This window comes from Anabrus simplex, chromosome 1 (assembly GCF_040414725.1).
Source record: "Anabrus simplex isolate iqAnaSimp1 chromosome 1, ASM4041472v1, whole genome shotgun sequence".
Classification (NCBI taxonomy): domain Eukaryota; kingdom Metazoa; phylum Arthropoda; class Insecta; order Orthoptera; family Tettigoniidae; genus Anabrus; species Anabrus simplex.
Window position 1 is genome coordinate 1,574,592,123 of NC_090265.1, and position 16,079 is coordinate 1,574,608,201.

Below are 16,079 nucleotides of genomic sequence, written 5' to 3' on the forward strand. Positions count from 1 at the left end.
ACTGCCGAGAAATAGGACGGGTTCCATTTACTTGCAGTAATTTCCTGTCCGTGCTCTGGCTCCACTGGCAGTATTTTACTGCGAACCTCGCTGTTGGACACTGCGCTCCTCTTCAGTTGTGTTGTGTTGTGTTTAGCTGTATTTGCTTGTTTCAATGGAGGTTGATGGTGAATTACTAATAATGGAAATTGAAAAATATCTTGTTCTCTATAACCCTGCGAATGACAATTATAAGATCAGGAGTGCAAAAATTGAAGTCTGGAAGAAAGTCACTGAGGCCACCGTCGGTGAATTGTACCAGACATTGGATGACAAGCAACAAAATGACATAGGTAAGTAAATAAGAGAACATTGCATGCCATTCTTAAGAATTTACTAACAAATTACATCCGGTAAATTCTTTAACATTACTGTTTACCTTATATTAAAATGTGATCGTTTGATCTACAAATTATACTTCAGTATTTTGTTTTTCTTCATTTCAACCTTAACACCACAATTTTAATGTATAGTCCTAAACTAACAATGTCTCCATTTATGTTTATGTTTCTACAATCTTTAACTTAGGCATACTTGTTTGGCCAAGGAACTGATCCCTCATCAGAACAAAAGTAATTCATAAACGTGTTCCTTGTTTAATACTATGTGTTGTAGCTCTCAAACCTTGTGCGGGTATACTTTCCATTTCACACGTCAAACTTTCTTCAAAATTGTATCCATCTCTTCGTCTAACAAAGTTATGCAGAATACAGCACGCTTTTACAATACAATCAGCAAATTCAATGTCAACATCCAAAGGACGATGTAAAATTCTCCATTTATTAGACATGATCCCAAATGCATACTCCACATAACGTCTGGCTCTAGAGAGTCTGTAATTAAAGAACCTCTTTTCTGCAGTAAGTGATATTTTAGGAAATGGTCTCAGTATGTTTGTGCTTAGCGCAAAAGCTTCGTCAGCCACAAAAACAAAAGGGCAAGGGACTACTGAATTACTTGATATTGATCTTCGCTTAGTCATATTTAAATTACCCAAGTACAATATTGTTGCCCAAAAGTTGAGGATTTCAGCACATTTGAGTCATGTAACCTTCCGTAAGATTCGTCATTTATGTAAAAAAAAAAAAGCAGTATTCTGCATCTGCCACAGCCATTAACACTATCGAAAAATAACTTTCGTAAACAAAAATTGCTTCCCTTAAAGATGTTTTCACTAGACGAATATGCTTTCCATAGATTGCGCCCAAGCAATGTGGAAAATAATCCTTTGTTCTATTTCTATTTTAATTCAGTCCTCTTCTGTTGGTTGTTTCGTATAGTCACTAACTAATCTGTTCCATAAAGCTTCACACGTGTCTTTAACAATGTTCCGTATTGTTTTACGGCCCGTGCGGTATTGGAAGTGCAGTGATCGAAAGGAACATCCTGTAGCCAGATATCTGAAAGTAATTAAACACTATTATTTTATTTATCCAAGGAAATGGCATCAGCTCATACAAAATGAGTGACCACAGGGGTCCTGAAATAAAATAGTAATTTCTTTCCCGTGCTAAAATAATTGAAAATATTACTTTCCAAAACATAGAACGAGAGCTTGCTTAAGGATATTGGAAATACACAAAATTCCTACCAAAAAACCGTTAAAATTGGAAGCCTTGATATTTCATAGATTCAATTGAAGTAGAGATGATCATGATGATGCGGAATACTGAAAAAGTCTTTGATAATTCCTATAGGACATGCTTTAAGAAATTTTGGGCAATCCCAAGATCTTTTTAGTGGTTCTTTATAAACTTACATTCGCCAACATTACTGTAACTCAGTGTATACCTATTACTGTACTTGTTTGCTTGATGTTTTAGGTAAAGAAATTCAAAAAATGGAAAACCATAAAGGATACTTATTTCAGATCCCTGAAAACCAAGGGTTTTTTTTTTTTTTTTGCTAGGGGCTTTACGTCGCACCGACACAGATAGGTCTTATGGCGACGATGGGATAGGAAAGGCCTAGGAGTTGGAAGGAAGCGGCCGTGGCCTTAATTAAGGTACAGCCCCAGCATTTGCCTGGTGTGAAAATGGGAAACTACGGAAAACCATCTTCAGGGCTGCTGATAGTGGGATTCGAACCTACTATCTCCCGGATGCAAGCTCACAGCCGCGCGCCTCTACGCGCACGGCCAACTCGCCCGGTGAAAACCAAGGTATTGAAAAGTGGGAGTGGTGCTTCAAAGAGAAAGCCTTATGTTTATCATCAACAGATGTCATTTCTTCTTCCCACAACTGAAAATTGTCTGCAAAATGTATTGAAAAACCACATTCTTTTATATATTTATTTTCATTATTTACTAAGGTGTTGTACTTATTCTTCTAGGACCACTGGGTCAGAGGAAGGAAATAATGCCGAAAGAAGTGACAATGGTGAGCAAGATCCGGAAGATAACTCAGTACCCGCAGTAATGCCAAGAGTCACACGTGCCATAAAGGAGAGTTTTGAAGTATAAATGATCAACTTGTTAAAGAACCAATCGACTAATGAACCTCAAATGCCGTCACAAGACAATGACGCTGATAAATTATTTTTACTGTCACTTCTGCCCAAAATGAAAGCGTTAAATCCTTTTGCGTCATTGGCTTTCCAAATTCAAGTCATGCAGTTACTGCAAAGTTATCTCTCCGATGGCAAAAACTTAGTCAACTAACCACATGTAAACCAGCCTTCTGTGTATCATGCAATAAGAAACCTTCCCTCAACTTCACAAGGTCCAATGCAGCCGATTTTACCCGAAAGAAATTTGAACCCCGTGTCCGCTATATCTCCATCGCAGTCAACTAACCAATCAATGTTGTCTCCAAGAAGTGATACTGTATTTTCTCCAGCTGACACTGAGGGTATTTTAAGTTCCGGCGATTCTGTGCTCTCATTCCTTCAATTGTGATTTATGAAAGGACACTTCGTTTAATGTATGCTAAATATCAGCAAAGCTGGATTTTTTCTTTAATCTTGTATTTAATGAATTATAAATTATAAATAAACTTACCTTAGTGTAACAGATAGCTTTTCTTCAACTCCTATACATTCTCTTAACTGGGTATTTTTCTTCTTAATACTGGCAGATACAATTGACAAAAGGTAGTTAAACGGCGGTACAGACATTCGGTAATACTCAAAAAACTTTTCAGGGTACTTTCTAAGTTTGTGGTGTAAAGTGAAAAACATTCTTTCTATTAGTTAGTAGCAGATGTATCCACCATTTTTCTGATGCAATCTTCTCCGTCTAACTACTATCAAAACACACAAAATAACAGTTACAAAAAAGGTCAGCCGTGTCATTTTTAACTTAAACGAACAATAATAATATATTGATAATATCACGTTTTAGTCGGCTTGCAATGCACTTCCACTTCACTCCACAGTGTATACAATACTGCTCGTAGAAGCAGTAAATTACTGCCAGTGGAGCCCTGGCTTTACAGCAGTGTAGCCGGGACCTCTGTCGTAGCAGTTGTTTAAAAACGCAGTAAATGTAGCCACCCTATTTTACTGCAGAAAATATGCAGTAAAATACTGCTCGCAGAAGCAGTAAAATACTGCCAGTGGAGCCCTGGCCTAAGTGAATCGATGGAGGAAAGACTTAGGTCATCTAGACTTAAATGGTTTGGACATGTTAAACAAATGAATAGCACAAGGTTAGCATGTGCTTATTTTGAAAAGAGAATAACAGGTAGAAGACCAGTTGAAAGATCAAGAGAAGATGGATGGACCAACTGAGGGAAGACATGGAGAGAAGAGGATAGAATTGGGAATCTGTCATGGACAACAAAATCTTTTTGAATAGGCAACTTTGGAAGACCCTCGTTTTCAAACACCCTACCCAGCTCACTGGAAGGGCAAACCGATGATGATGAATATTTTACAGAGTAACTTATTTTAAAAATTTATCCGCATTATGATAGAACGCATCTTCTGGAATGTAAAGAGTAGCTATTTGCACTTTCACTCACTTCGGTGTGTCTGCAGTGTGCTTCGTATTGCAAGATTTCCCAGCTGGCACTTCTCTCCTTTAAAATTTGGGCTCAGCATTAGAGGAAATAATGCAGTTTCATCGGCATTGACAATATCATTCGGTGTGTATGAATTGATTGTATGAGCCACGTTTTTTCGCCAACTATCAGCATTGCCAGCATTCGCAGATTCTACTTCTCTGCACACTGCCTGCTAAGTAATGTTGTGGCATTCCTTAAAACGCTGAATAAAGAAGAATTACGATTTCACTCAAACCTAGCAAATACAAACCACACTGTAGACACACCGAAGTGAGTGAAAGTGTGGAAAGCTACCCTGTACATTCCGGAAGATGCATTCTATCATGATGCGGATAAATTTTAAAAATAAGTTACTCTGTAAAATACTCATCATCATCGGTTTGCCCTTCCAGTGAGCTGGGTAGGGTGTTTGAAAATGAGTGTCTTCCAAAGTTCCCCATTCAAAAAGATTTTGTTGTCCATGACAGATTCCCAGTTCCATCCTCTTCTCTCCACGTCTTCCCTCAGTTGGTCCATCCATCTTCTCTTGGTCTTTCAGCTGGTCTTCTACCTGTTATTCTCTTTTCAAAATGTCTTTGATTCGTGCTTCGTTTTTCTTTCATTGCATATGGTTATGTTTGTCAGTGAATTATCTGAGTGCATTATCTGAATACTGTAAATGCACCTTGTTGGATACATTCTGGAAACAGTCTTTTCCATGGCAATTGAAAAGTTTAAACTGTGAAACAAGATTAATTGCATTCAGTAACAGGTCTTAGAATATATTGTGATGCGACAAGGGTTTCGCCTGTGAGTTGTATAGTGTGTGCCATCTGGTATTGGCTGTATAGAAATATGTTATGCAAAATACCTGGCGATTAAAACAGGATGAATTTCAATTATATTTCAAAGAAAAAGGCTACATTTTAATTTGTTATACTGGAAGTTTGAAACTCGTTACAATGAAATATTTTAACACACATTAAATAGGGAAAAGGGAAGGGGCCTAAAAATAATTTCGCTATTCTGAACATTTTGTTAAAGTGGCGTTTTGTTACAATGACATTTTACTGTATAAGAAAGTGACCAAATTTCTTTTTTGAGCAGTATATTTCAGTAATGTTGCCAGCTAAAGAGCTAGATGGTTAAAGCACTAAAAAGGCTCAGTGTGACCATAATCCAAAGTTTTCCAAAATTCTGAACAGATCACTAAAAAAATTAACATGTTCCTGTGATTATACTGTATTTGCTCAAGTATTAATTTGAGCCAAAGGCTAGTCCTATGGAAACCTAATAAGCCCTAGAACTGAGCAAATATTACAGATATACTCTCAGTTTTCAAAGGGTGTTTATTCAGTCAGATGTTAGACTTCTTCATATAAATTCTTGCTATCAAATACCCCAAGTGATATTCCAGCCTCATATCAGTTCTGTTATTCAATACTTACATGTTTCCCATCAGTGCCTGTTGGTCCTGGAGGACCTGGATTCCCTGGATCACCCTTAGCCCCTTGCAGTCCTTCAGGTCCAGGTGGTCCTGGAATACCTTCACCTCCTTTACTTCCTCTAGGTCCAGGCTCACCTGGTGGTCCTGCTGGGCCTTCTGATCCTATATGAAGAAAAATAGAAAGTTGGAGCTCTCATCCCTTTGTAATAAATTATATTTTCACTACAGTACATGCCTTTATTGCTTGTTCATTCCTCTTAATTGAAATGTTCATAAATAATAGGTCAATCCTCATAGTATCTGAGATTAAAGATCTTCTTGCTTCATTAGAGAGACAGGTGACCTGTATACTTGGTGTATGGATGTCAGTCTTATACTCTATGTGACTGAAGTATACCGGTATGTACTGCTGTGTATTTGAAATACACCAGGCCTAGGATATGGAAAGGAGCAACCATACCTAGATCTCAGCAACCATCTCACCATGTGCCTGAAATATGAATGATCTTAGAGGATTGAATTAAGAAGGACAAGCCTACGTACATGGCATTCATAGATCCAGAAAAGGCATTCAATAATTTTGATTGGACCAAGCTATTTGAGATTCTGAAAGTGATCGGGATCAGATACCGAGAAAGAGTTTTCTGCAATCTGAACAGAAATCAGTCTGCAGAGACAAGAATTGAAGGCTCTGAAAAAGAAGCAGCAATCCAGAAAGGAGTGAGGCAAGGCTGCAGGTTCTCCCCCTCTCCTTTTAAATGTTTACATAGAACAGGTATTAAAGGAAATCGACGAGAAATTTGGGAAGGGAATCATAAGCTAAGGAGAGGAAATCAAAACTCTGAGGTTTAATGATGATATTGTTATTTTATTGGAGTCTGCAGAGGATCTGGAGAAATTGCTGAATGGAATGGATGGAGCCTTGGGTGAGGAGTACAAGATGAAAATAATTAAATCCAAAACAGAAGTAATGGAATGCAGTTGAACTAAGTCAGATGATGCAGGAAATATTAGATTAGGAAATGAAGTCTTAGAGGAAGTAGATGAATATTGTTACTTGGGTAGTGTGCCATTTCATTGTTCTGGAAGTAATTTGGTAGAGTCGATTTGCACGCGATTATCGGTAATGGAATTAAATACAATGCATAAAGTTATAAAATGTCAAAGAAATATGGTATCACGCAAGGATGAAATGGTCACAATCATGATGGCAGTGCATATGACAAAATAAAGTTTGAAATGTTAATGCTAATACTAAAAAAAATTTTTTTCAAATGAACAGACATTTCTAGAAAGTGGACACAGTCAATCAAGAAGCAAGCCACGCCATATAACATTGAGAATTATACAGAAGTAAAGAAAGAAGAACTTAGATACATTTATACGAGAAATCTACGTGTAAATGTAACGTTATTAATAAAATATTCGCGTCAAATACGTTAGATACAGCAAAAGCTGAATAAGCCAAACGCTAAGAAGAGGGCAAAGACTAGGCCTTGGCTCAGAGAAGAGAAATTTGATCTAATGCAACAGTTATAAAGATCAATTCATTTAGCAATTGTAATGAATATAAGAAATTAAGGCTACAGTAGACATTTTGGAGGTCTGCCAAATTTAAGAAAAGCCTATATTAAACTTGACTATTAATGACATACTAATGTTAGAAGGCTTTGACTATGATATAATGTTTCAGCTGATGTCATCTGTGTATTTGATTCTTCTAATTGCGCAAGACAAGCCTGCCATGAGGCTCTAAGGAGAAGATGGGCCAACTGTCCAGGGTCAATCCAGCTAAGATGACGGCAGCAGAGAATGACATTCTCGGCAATGTCTCGATGGCTATCAGAGAACCATGGAGACTAACCACAGCTGCTGATGGTGAACCAGAAACAACATATGGTAATCCCGATGGCTAAAGGAAAAAGATAAGTTTCGTAGATAATTCAATAAAATTGCTAGATAATATGTATTGTAGATTGCTTGCATTTGATGAATATATGATAGGGCGATTGTGTCTTCAAAATGAATTAACTTTCATTAGTTTCTCATGAATGACCTAATAATTTGTCGATAATATGATGGAAATAGGTATTCTTCATGAGAAATTAGACCATCTTTGGTTAGGTGATGATGATGATGCTTGTTGTTTTAAGGGGCCTAACATCGAAGGTCATTGGCCCCTCTTTGGTTAGGGAAAGTGACTTAAGTATGTGACAGTGTTATTTCAATGATATCAAAGAACCATATCGGAATATGCCATGATGTATATGAAGTGTTTAGGAATAGAATACTGTAGGATTTTAGATGAAAGGTAGAAGATTACTTTCATGTGTGTAGGTTATATGTTGTCATGAATAATTGAAATGAGATTAGATATGGATATGAAGGCAAATGGAAGACATGTTGATGTTGTATATGAAGTTTGTGATCCGATGGTATATTTAATTGAGAATGAAGTTATTTATGTGTTGTTATAAGTTATATGATATGAGTATTTGATATAATTGGAAGAGATATGTTGTGAAATGGGAAGATATAGATATGAAACGACATTGTATGAGAATGATAATGTAGGAATTGAAAGAATATGTTGCTACAATGATATAATGAATGTAAGTGAAATATTTGAAGAGAAAGTAGATAATATTAACGCGAGCTCGGATCAATTGGATTTATAAAGCAGTAACAATGTTTCTTTGATTGAGAATCTATATCATACAATAATGACAACATGATGTAATACTTATATAATAGTGTGGCAGGAATGGATCATCAAAATGAATCCTGATGAGGAGAATTATTCATTTAAATGATTATTTCAACATAGTATTCCTACAATAAAGTCACATATTCTGAAATATTAATTACCGGTATGGCAGGTTTTGATAGTTATGAGTAGATAATGCTACTTCTTACCAGTAATTTAAATTGAATAAAAGTCACTTGATATCGTTAACCAGGGTATTCCCTAATATTCAGTTGAGTCGCATAAGGTCATATGTTGAATTTTCAATGTAGTCGAGAATTTGTTAGGTTATTTATGATGTATATTTTATTTAAGTTGAAGACTAAATTGACACATGATGCAATGACAATATTATTTTCTTAAATGAATATTAGCCTATGTTTGCTAAGCAGATATGAAAACAATCTTCTTCCTTAACCTAATTTTTATGAAACAACGTACCGTATATAAATGAAGGAAAGTAACTGACCTAAGAAATAAGAGAAACAATTAGAATGATCAAGAATATTATAGTGATATGATTAATTGCTTAACTTAGGTAACCAAATTTTTAACCACGATAATTTACAATTATTCCATTGTTTTCTTTTATTTATGAAATATAATGTGAAAAAGGAACATTAGTTCATTTCAGTAAGAAATTAATGTAACAAGCAACGAATATCAAAATCAAATCAAAATCTCTTTATTTGCAAATGAGGTGTCTACCTCGGTGGCAAATGGTACACTAAAATACATTATTGTCAAGCACTAAATTTTAAATTAACAAGAGACGAAGAAAATTTTCCTAGAATACAATATTATACAATATACGCTAATAATTTGTTCTATTAAACACACACATCATCCTTAATAAATTTAAATTGTTTACAAAATTCTACTTATAATATCTTACAAACATAGTCAACTCATATACAGTATGTGAAATTACTTCTAATAATAATATACAACTGGTATAAGATTAAAATTAACACTGAATTTATTTACATATTTATATTTTACCCATTTTGGAACCTAAGTAGCATAACGACCTGCTGCGTCTTAACCAGAGCCCCTTTTGCCACCACTTTTCAGAGTTCCTGAAGAGCCTTCACAGCTACCGTAGCGGTCCCAGGGCCCTCGAAGTCCCCACTGTACTTCACCCCTACAGGCAGTCCCCTACTTGGGCTGTACAAACTCCATAGACCAGGGGATGGAATTAATTTAATCACACACATTTTTTATTTACAATATCCTGCATTGGTCGAATGCCCTCTAATATTTCATTTATTTTCTCTGTTGTTGTTTATTCTCTTCTTGAATATCTGTACAGATTTTGGAAAAGGATCAAACACTACCCCTGGTAAACTGTTCCACTCCTTCACGCCCTTCCCAATGAATGAAAATTTACCCCAATCGCTTCTGCTAAAATTCCTTCTAATTTTGTACTTGTGGTCAATTCTACCAATATAATTATTTTCCAACTGAAGCCTCTCACAGATATCTCCCCATGCTTCTTCTCCTGTATAGGCTCTACATAATCCTATAAGTATAGTTTTCTCCCTTCTCTTACTTAAAGTTTCCCACCCAAGTTCCTTTAACATTTCTGATACACTACTCTTTCTCCTGAAATCCCCTGTTACAAACCTTGCTGCTTTCCTCTGCACACCATCTAGTTCTTTTATTAGGTATTCTTGGTGAGGATCCCAAACACTGTTTGCATATTCCAATAATGGACGAACCATACTTAAGTAACTTTTTTCTTTTAATTCTTTGTTGCATCCTTTAAGTAGCCTCATTATGACATGTAACGATCTGTATACTTTCCCAACAATGTCATCAACATGACCCTTCCAGTGCAAATTACTTTCAAATCTCACACCTAAGTATTTGCACTTGCCATCTTTAGGGATAACTACCTCATCCAAAGTATATTCAAATTCAGTTTTAAAGCTCCTGTTTGTAAATGTTGTAACAGTTGATTTGCCTCCATTAATCTTCATATTATTTTCTTCAACCCATTCTTGGATACTCTCAAGGTCCCTTTGTAATTCTGAGCAATCCTCAATGTTATTTATTTCCCTATAAACAATTATGTCATCTGCATACAACCTTATTTTCGATGTTATATTGTTCCCTAAATCATTTGCGTATATTAAGAAAAGTAACGGACCGATTATACTACCCTGTGCAATTCCCTTCCAAACTTTCTCTACCTGTGATATATTATTTCCTACTTTGACTTTCTGAACCCTTGAATTTAGAAATGTTCTTATCCAACGTATAACCCTTACGTCCAATCCTATTCCCTCCAATTTCTTTAACAATATTCCATGTTCCACTCTATCAAAGGCTTTGGAAAGATCTATGGCTATGCAATCTAACTGGCCTCCTGAATCCAACTGATCTGATGTGTCCTGCTGAAATCCCACCAGTTGTGTCTCGCAAGAAAATTTCTTTCTAAATCCATACTGGCTCCTCATGAACCAATTTTTATCATCACATATCCCTCTGATGTACTTTGCTATTAAACTCTCCAGTATTTTACAAACTATACTGGTCAGGCTGATTGGTCTGTAGTTCTCTGGTTTCCTTTTATCACCCTTTCCTTTATAAATTGGTATTATTATAGATTCCTTCCATTCCTTTGGTATTACACTATTATTTATGACATAGTCAAAGAGAAATTTTAACTAAGGCACTATATACCACCCCATTGTCTTTAATACCTCCCCAGTAATTTGATCACTTCCTGCTGCTTTTCCTTGCTGAAGCAGTTGGATTTCTCTGAAAATATCTTCATTTGTGAATGAGAAGCTTCTTGTTTCCCTATGTGTCTCTCCCTCTCTATCTTCTGTTACTGTTTCCAACTCCTGACAATCTTCTACTGAATCTCTGAATTCCCTACTAAAGAGGTTTGCTTTCTCAGTATCTGTTAAATAGTGTTCACCCCCTTCTCCCACCATTGTAGGAATTTGGATTCCTTTTCCTTTTTGATTCCTAATATATGAATACAGCTTTTTCCATTTCCCTTTGTGGTTATTACCCTCTTGAATAATGCCATTCATATAATTCTCTTTTGCTTCCTTTTTCACTCTATTCAGTTCCCTCATTAGCTGTTTTCTAGTTTCTCTATTCTCCCTACCCTCTTTGATTTTCCTGTTTACTATTCTACATTTTCTTTTTTTTTTTTCTTATTTCCCTTGTATAATAAACAGGGTCTGAGGTCATTTTACCCTTCTTAACAGGTACAAATCTCTTCTCTCCTTCCCAAATGATTCCTTTAAATTTAGCCCAAAGTGTATCCATGTTACTCCCTTCACTTATCCAACAACTGAATTGTGATTTAAGGTAAGTCCCAAATTCATCAACTTTAGTTTTTCTGTATAATTTCTTGTCTTGTGTGACCCTCTTATTAAGCCTTTTTGGTACCAGTCCTACATCCATTATTACAGCCTTATGGTCACCTATTCCTTCAATTACCTCAGTTTTATCAACAATTTCCCATGGTTTAACCAAGAATACATCTAGTAAGTTATTGAGACGAGTCGGTTCTTGTACTACTTGTGTAAATCCTCCCTCCCAAATTAACTTATTTGCCAGTTTCTGTTCATGGGCTTCACTTGCAGCTCCATTCCATTCAACTTCAGGCAAGTTTAGATCTCCCCCAATTATTACCATATCATTATTATTGTTTTTATGAGTATAATCTATTATTTTCTCAAATATTTCCATGTCTCTTTCCTCTCTTCCAGGCCTGTATGTTCCTATAATTCCCACCTCCTTCATATTATGACAAACTAATTTTATCCCTAATATTTCATCCCTTTCATCGGTAAACCATTCATGTGAACAATAAGTTTCCTTCACAAGAATAAACACCCCCCCCCCCTCCCTTTTTATCTTCTCGGTCTCTACGATAGACTGTGTACCCTTCTGGAAATACTTCTCTATTACTCACCCCTTCTCTCAACCATGATTCTACTCCTATCACCACATCAGTCTCATAAGATTCCATCAATGTACCGAATTTTAATTGTTTATTTACTACACTCTGACAGTTTACCAAGAGCAATCTCAGACCTCCTTCCTCCCTAAAACTTGACTGTTGCAATTGGGTAACGTTTGACTCGTGAGTTGAGAACGTCCCTGGAACCCAGATCCTTGTACATAGATCTTGATTTAAGGGTCTGGGTTTTCTGGCAAGTTTCCCTGTATGTGCCAGTTTAGTGGTATGGGTTTTCTTAAGTACAGATTAGTTTGCAAATCTCTGTTGATAATTGTAGCAATTTGTCTACAAAGATTTGCTTTTCCATTACCATTCAGATATAACCCATGCCTAGTGAACATTTGCCTGCCAAGACCTAAAGTATCTACTACATAGACATTTCTAAAACTCTTACATAATCTCTTGATTTTTATATTTACATCATGTACAGCTTTGTTCACACAGGAGTCCTCTAAAAGGTCATACCTAGGTGGCACATTAACTACAATTACATTTGAGTCAGGTAGTTTGGAAATCTTACCTCTGAGAGTCGTAATTAGTTCCTCACCTTCATTTGCAGCAATGTCATTTGTACCACTCACAATTACCACATAATTGTCCTTCTCTAACACAGGATCACAACTTGAAAGGACGTCTTCAGTTTTGGCACCTGGTTTTATTAGTCCTAAAACCTCAGTTTCTGGATTCTGCAGCTCATCCTTGATGCCTTCTGCCATACCCCGCCCTTGACTGTCTGCGTAGAGATGAATCTTTGGCGATCTTGACTTTCAGTTGGTTTTCTTCTTCTGTAGGTTACCTCCACTGGATTTAAAATTATTTGAAAAACTTGGTGTGTCTTCTTCTGGAACTTGCTGAAGTAACTGAAATCTATTTTGGCACTGCAAAGAGTTTTTTCCCGGTTTTAAGTTGTACGTACTGTCCGCACACTTTATCTTGGTGCATTTACATCCTAGTGCTGAATCGGTCGACCTCGGCGATCTTCGAGATTCATACTGGCAACCTTTGAAACACAAACTATGAATCGCTTAAGCATCGTTGTGCGACATCTGGCGTAAACTTTACGTACTGGTACTGTTGTTGTTTACACATCAAAGTCAAAGTATAGAATTCATGCTAGGAACAAGATTCGCATCGAGAGATATGTTTTATAATGTTATATAATGTGTATGTGACATAGTTGTTGGCTTAAGATGATAACGGTTTAGAAATTTCATATCGATCGATCATATTCTCGATTCAATTCAGATTTCATTTTCATTCAGTTGGCAGCACCAGGCAGCACTATCGATACCGGGACAGCTCCCTCCTTACTCCTCACCCCGTACACAAATGCATCAAGATAAAGTGTGCGGACAGTAGTTTCTCCCATATGTTTAACATTAGGCCTAAAATGGCAACGCGTCACTTCCGTCCACGGCGATCTTTCTTCTCCAATGTCTTCTTTATCTTCCAGTTTCTTTATTCTGTCCTTTAAGCTTTCATTTTCATGTTTCAGAGCGCATAAGTCTTCTTGTAGCACTCCTAAAATCTTAATTATAGTTTCGGTATGTCTCTCTTTCTTGTTGTTCTGCCTCACTAACGGTTTGTTTACACTCGGGACACAGCCACTCACTTTCTTCAATATCAGTCCTATTTACAATATCTGCACAATGAAAATGGTACCATTCATCACACTTACGACACAGAATCCCATTTTTAACTACTCTTCTGCATTTGCCACATTTTTCACTGCATCTTACACCATTATCTACTACAGGTATCACAGACTCACACACAGTAGTCGCCATCTTACTTCCTGGAGATGTCAATCAATAGTTATGATAAATCAATGAGATATTTGATTACGTTTTGGCGTCTTCTTGAATTCACGTAAAAATATAACAATGATATGCCAATGATTGATCTCTTAAAATCAAATTAATTAATTAATTTTGGAGATTCAATCCATTTATTTCACATTCTTCTATTATCCATCACATTTTGTCAATAAATCATAGTAATTATGAAGTATTATTGATAGCTTGCTGGAATACTATAGGCTACAACTTAGAACTAAGATATAGCTTAATCTACTATTTCTGATTTTGAAGTGATACGTTAGGTGGAGATGTCAATCAATAGTTATGATAAATCAATGAGATATTTGATTACGTTTTGGCGTCTTCTTGAATTCACGTAAAACTATAACTACGATAATTACTCTGGGATAAGAGCTGGCTGGAGTTTTCTTACGCGCTCGGCGCAGCAGTAAAAAAAATAACTAACAATGGCAGAAGTAAGGAGGACATAAAATGCAGACTAACACAAGCAAGGAAGGCCTTTCTTAAGGAAAGAAATTCACTCACTTTGCCATATATATATAGGATTCAAAAAGAAGACTTTTTTCATAAGCATGGCACTGTATGGAAGTGAAACATGGACAATAACTAGTTCAGAAAGAAAGACAATAGAAGATTTTGAAATGTGGTTTTACAGAAGAATGCTGAAGGTGAGATAGGTAGATCAAATCATGTATAAAGAGATACTGAATCAAATTGGTGAGAGGAGATCAATTCAGCTAAATTTGACCAGATGAGATCGTGGTGGTGGTGATTATTGTTTTAAGAGGAAGTACTGACCACATGAAAAAACAGAATGATAGGACACATCATAAGACACCCAGAATTTGCTTAGTTGGTTTTTGAAGAAAGTGTAGGTGGCAAGAATGATAGGAGTAGACAAAGGTATGAATATGACAAGTAGATTAAAGCACATGTAGGATGTAATAGTTATGTAGAAATGAATAGGTTAGCCAACTTGTGAATTAAAATCACCCATTACAATTAGATTGTCATACTCAGTGTGTTCTTCCAAGTTAATAAGGAAGTTGGCCTTTTCCTCTTTTGAGCATCATACCTGTGGAGCATAGACTTGGATCACATTGTACTTTTTCCCTTCTAAGTTCACAGATAACTTAATTATCCTTTCACTAACAAACTCAACTTCACTACAAGCATCTATGTTTTTATATATTAAAAATCCTACTCCATTTTTAGACTCTACTTCATTTCCAGACCAGTAGAGATTATAGTCCAATCTGATATTCATTTTCCCAGTTTTCTTCCACTTTGTTTCACTCAGGCCCATGATCAGAAATTTTCTCCTTTCCATGAGATTGACCAGCTATTCAGTTTTGTTTGTCAATGTCAGGATATTTAATGTTCCCACTCTGATACTTTGTCTTCGTTTGGTTTGGGTAGCTGGTGTAACATCGGGCTGTAAACCGTCATTCGCACCAAAATGATGTCGTTGTCATGGATTCCTACATCTGAGGCTCGTATTATTCTTGAAAGCAACTTCTTCAGTAATCCCTCTGTTGACCTGCTGAGCCTAGCACAGACGGAGATTTTCTTTCAGGGTTTTCTCCCTTAGCCTTTAGTGTCCAGTCACTTCAACCTACAAGGCAGCAGGTTGTACTCATATTAATCCCTGAATACAGCGCTGCCTCGTCCGCCATCTCCACCATACTGAAGTCCACCTTCTCCATTGTAGAAGTCGTTGAGGTCTTCACTCGTAAACCTCAGCTGGGACCCCACCAGATGTTACTCACCGAGTCAGTGTGCTCTGGGACTCACATAGGCAGGGGCGCCACTCCCTGGGTAGGACTGCCTCCGAAAAGGGTCCCTACCTGCTACCCACCAAGACTACCTCAGATAAATATGAACTTGGATAAAAAGGATGGTTACTGAAAAACTGTGTTTCAGTTAGAAATTAGGTGAACTCTTTACTCACCGGACTAAACAGAATGAACAAGTCAGGTTAATATGGCTCTCATATTTTCTTTTTCCACTGACAGCCGACATAGTGACAAATCAAGCTGCAAAACAGCAACTGGCC

General features: G+C 36.6%; 1 protein-coding gene across 1 annotated transcript in view; it reads right to left on the minus strand.

The window, feature by feature from the left end:
• LOC136858544 (collagen alpha-1(V) chain) overlaps positions 1-16,079 on the minus strand; it is a 394,943-nt gene that overhangs the window by 60,991 nt on the left and 317,873 nt on the right. The window contains exon 21 of the mRNA XM_067138158.2: positions 5,471-5,631. Within this exon, the coding sequence (XP_066994259.2) occupies positions 5,471-5,631 (161 nt within the window). The remainder of the gene's footprint in view (positions 1-5,470; positions 5,632-16,079) is intronic.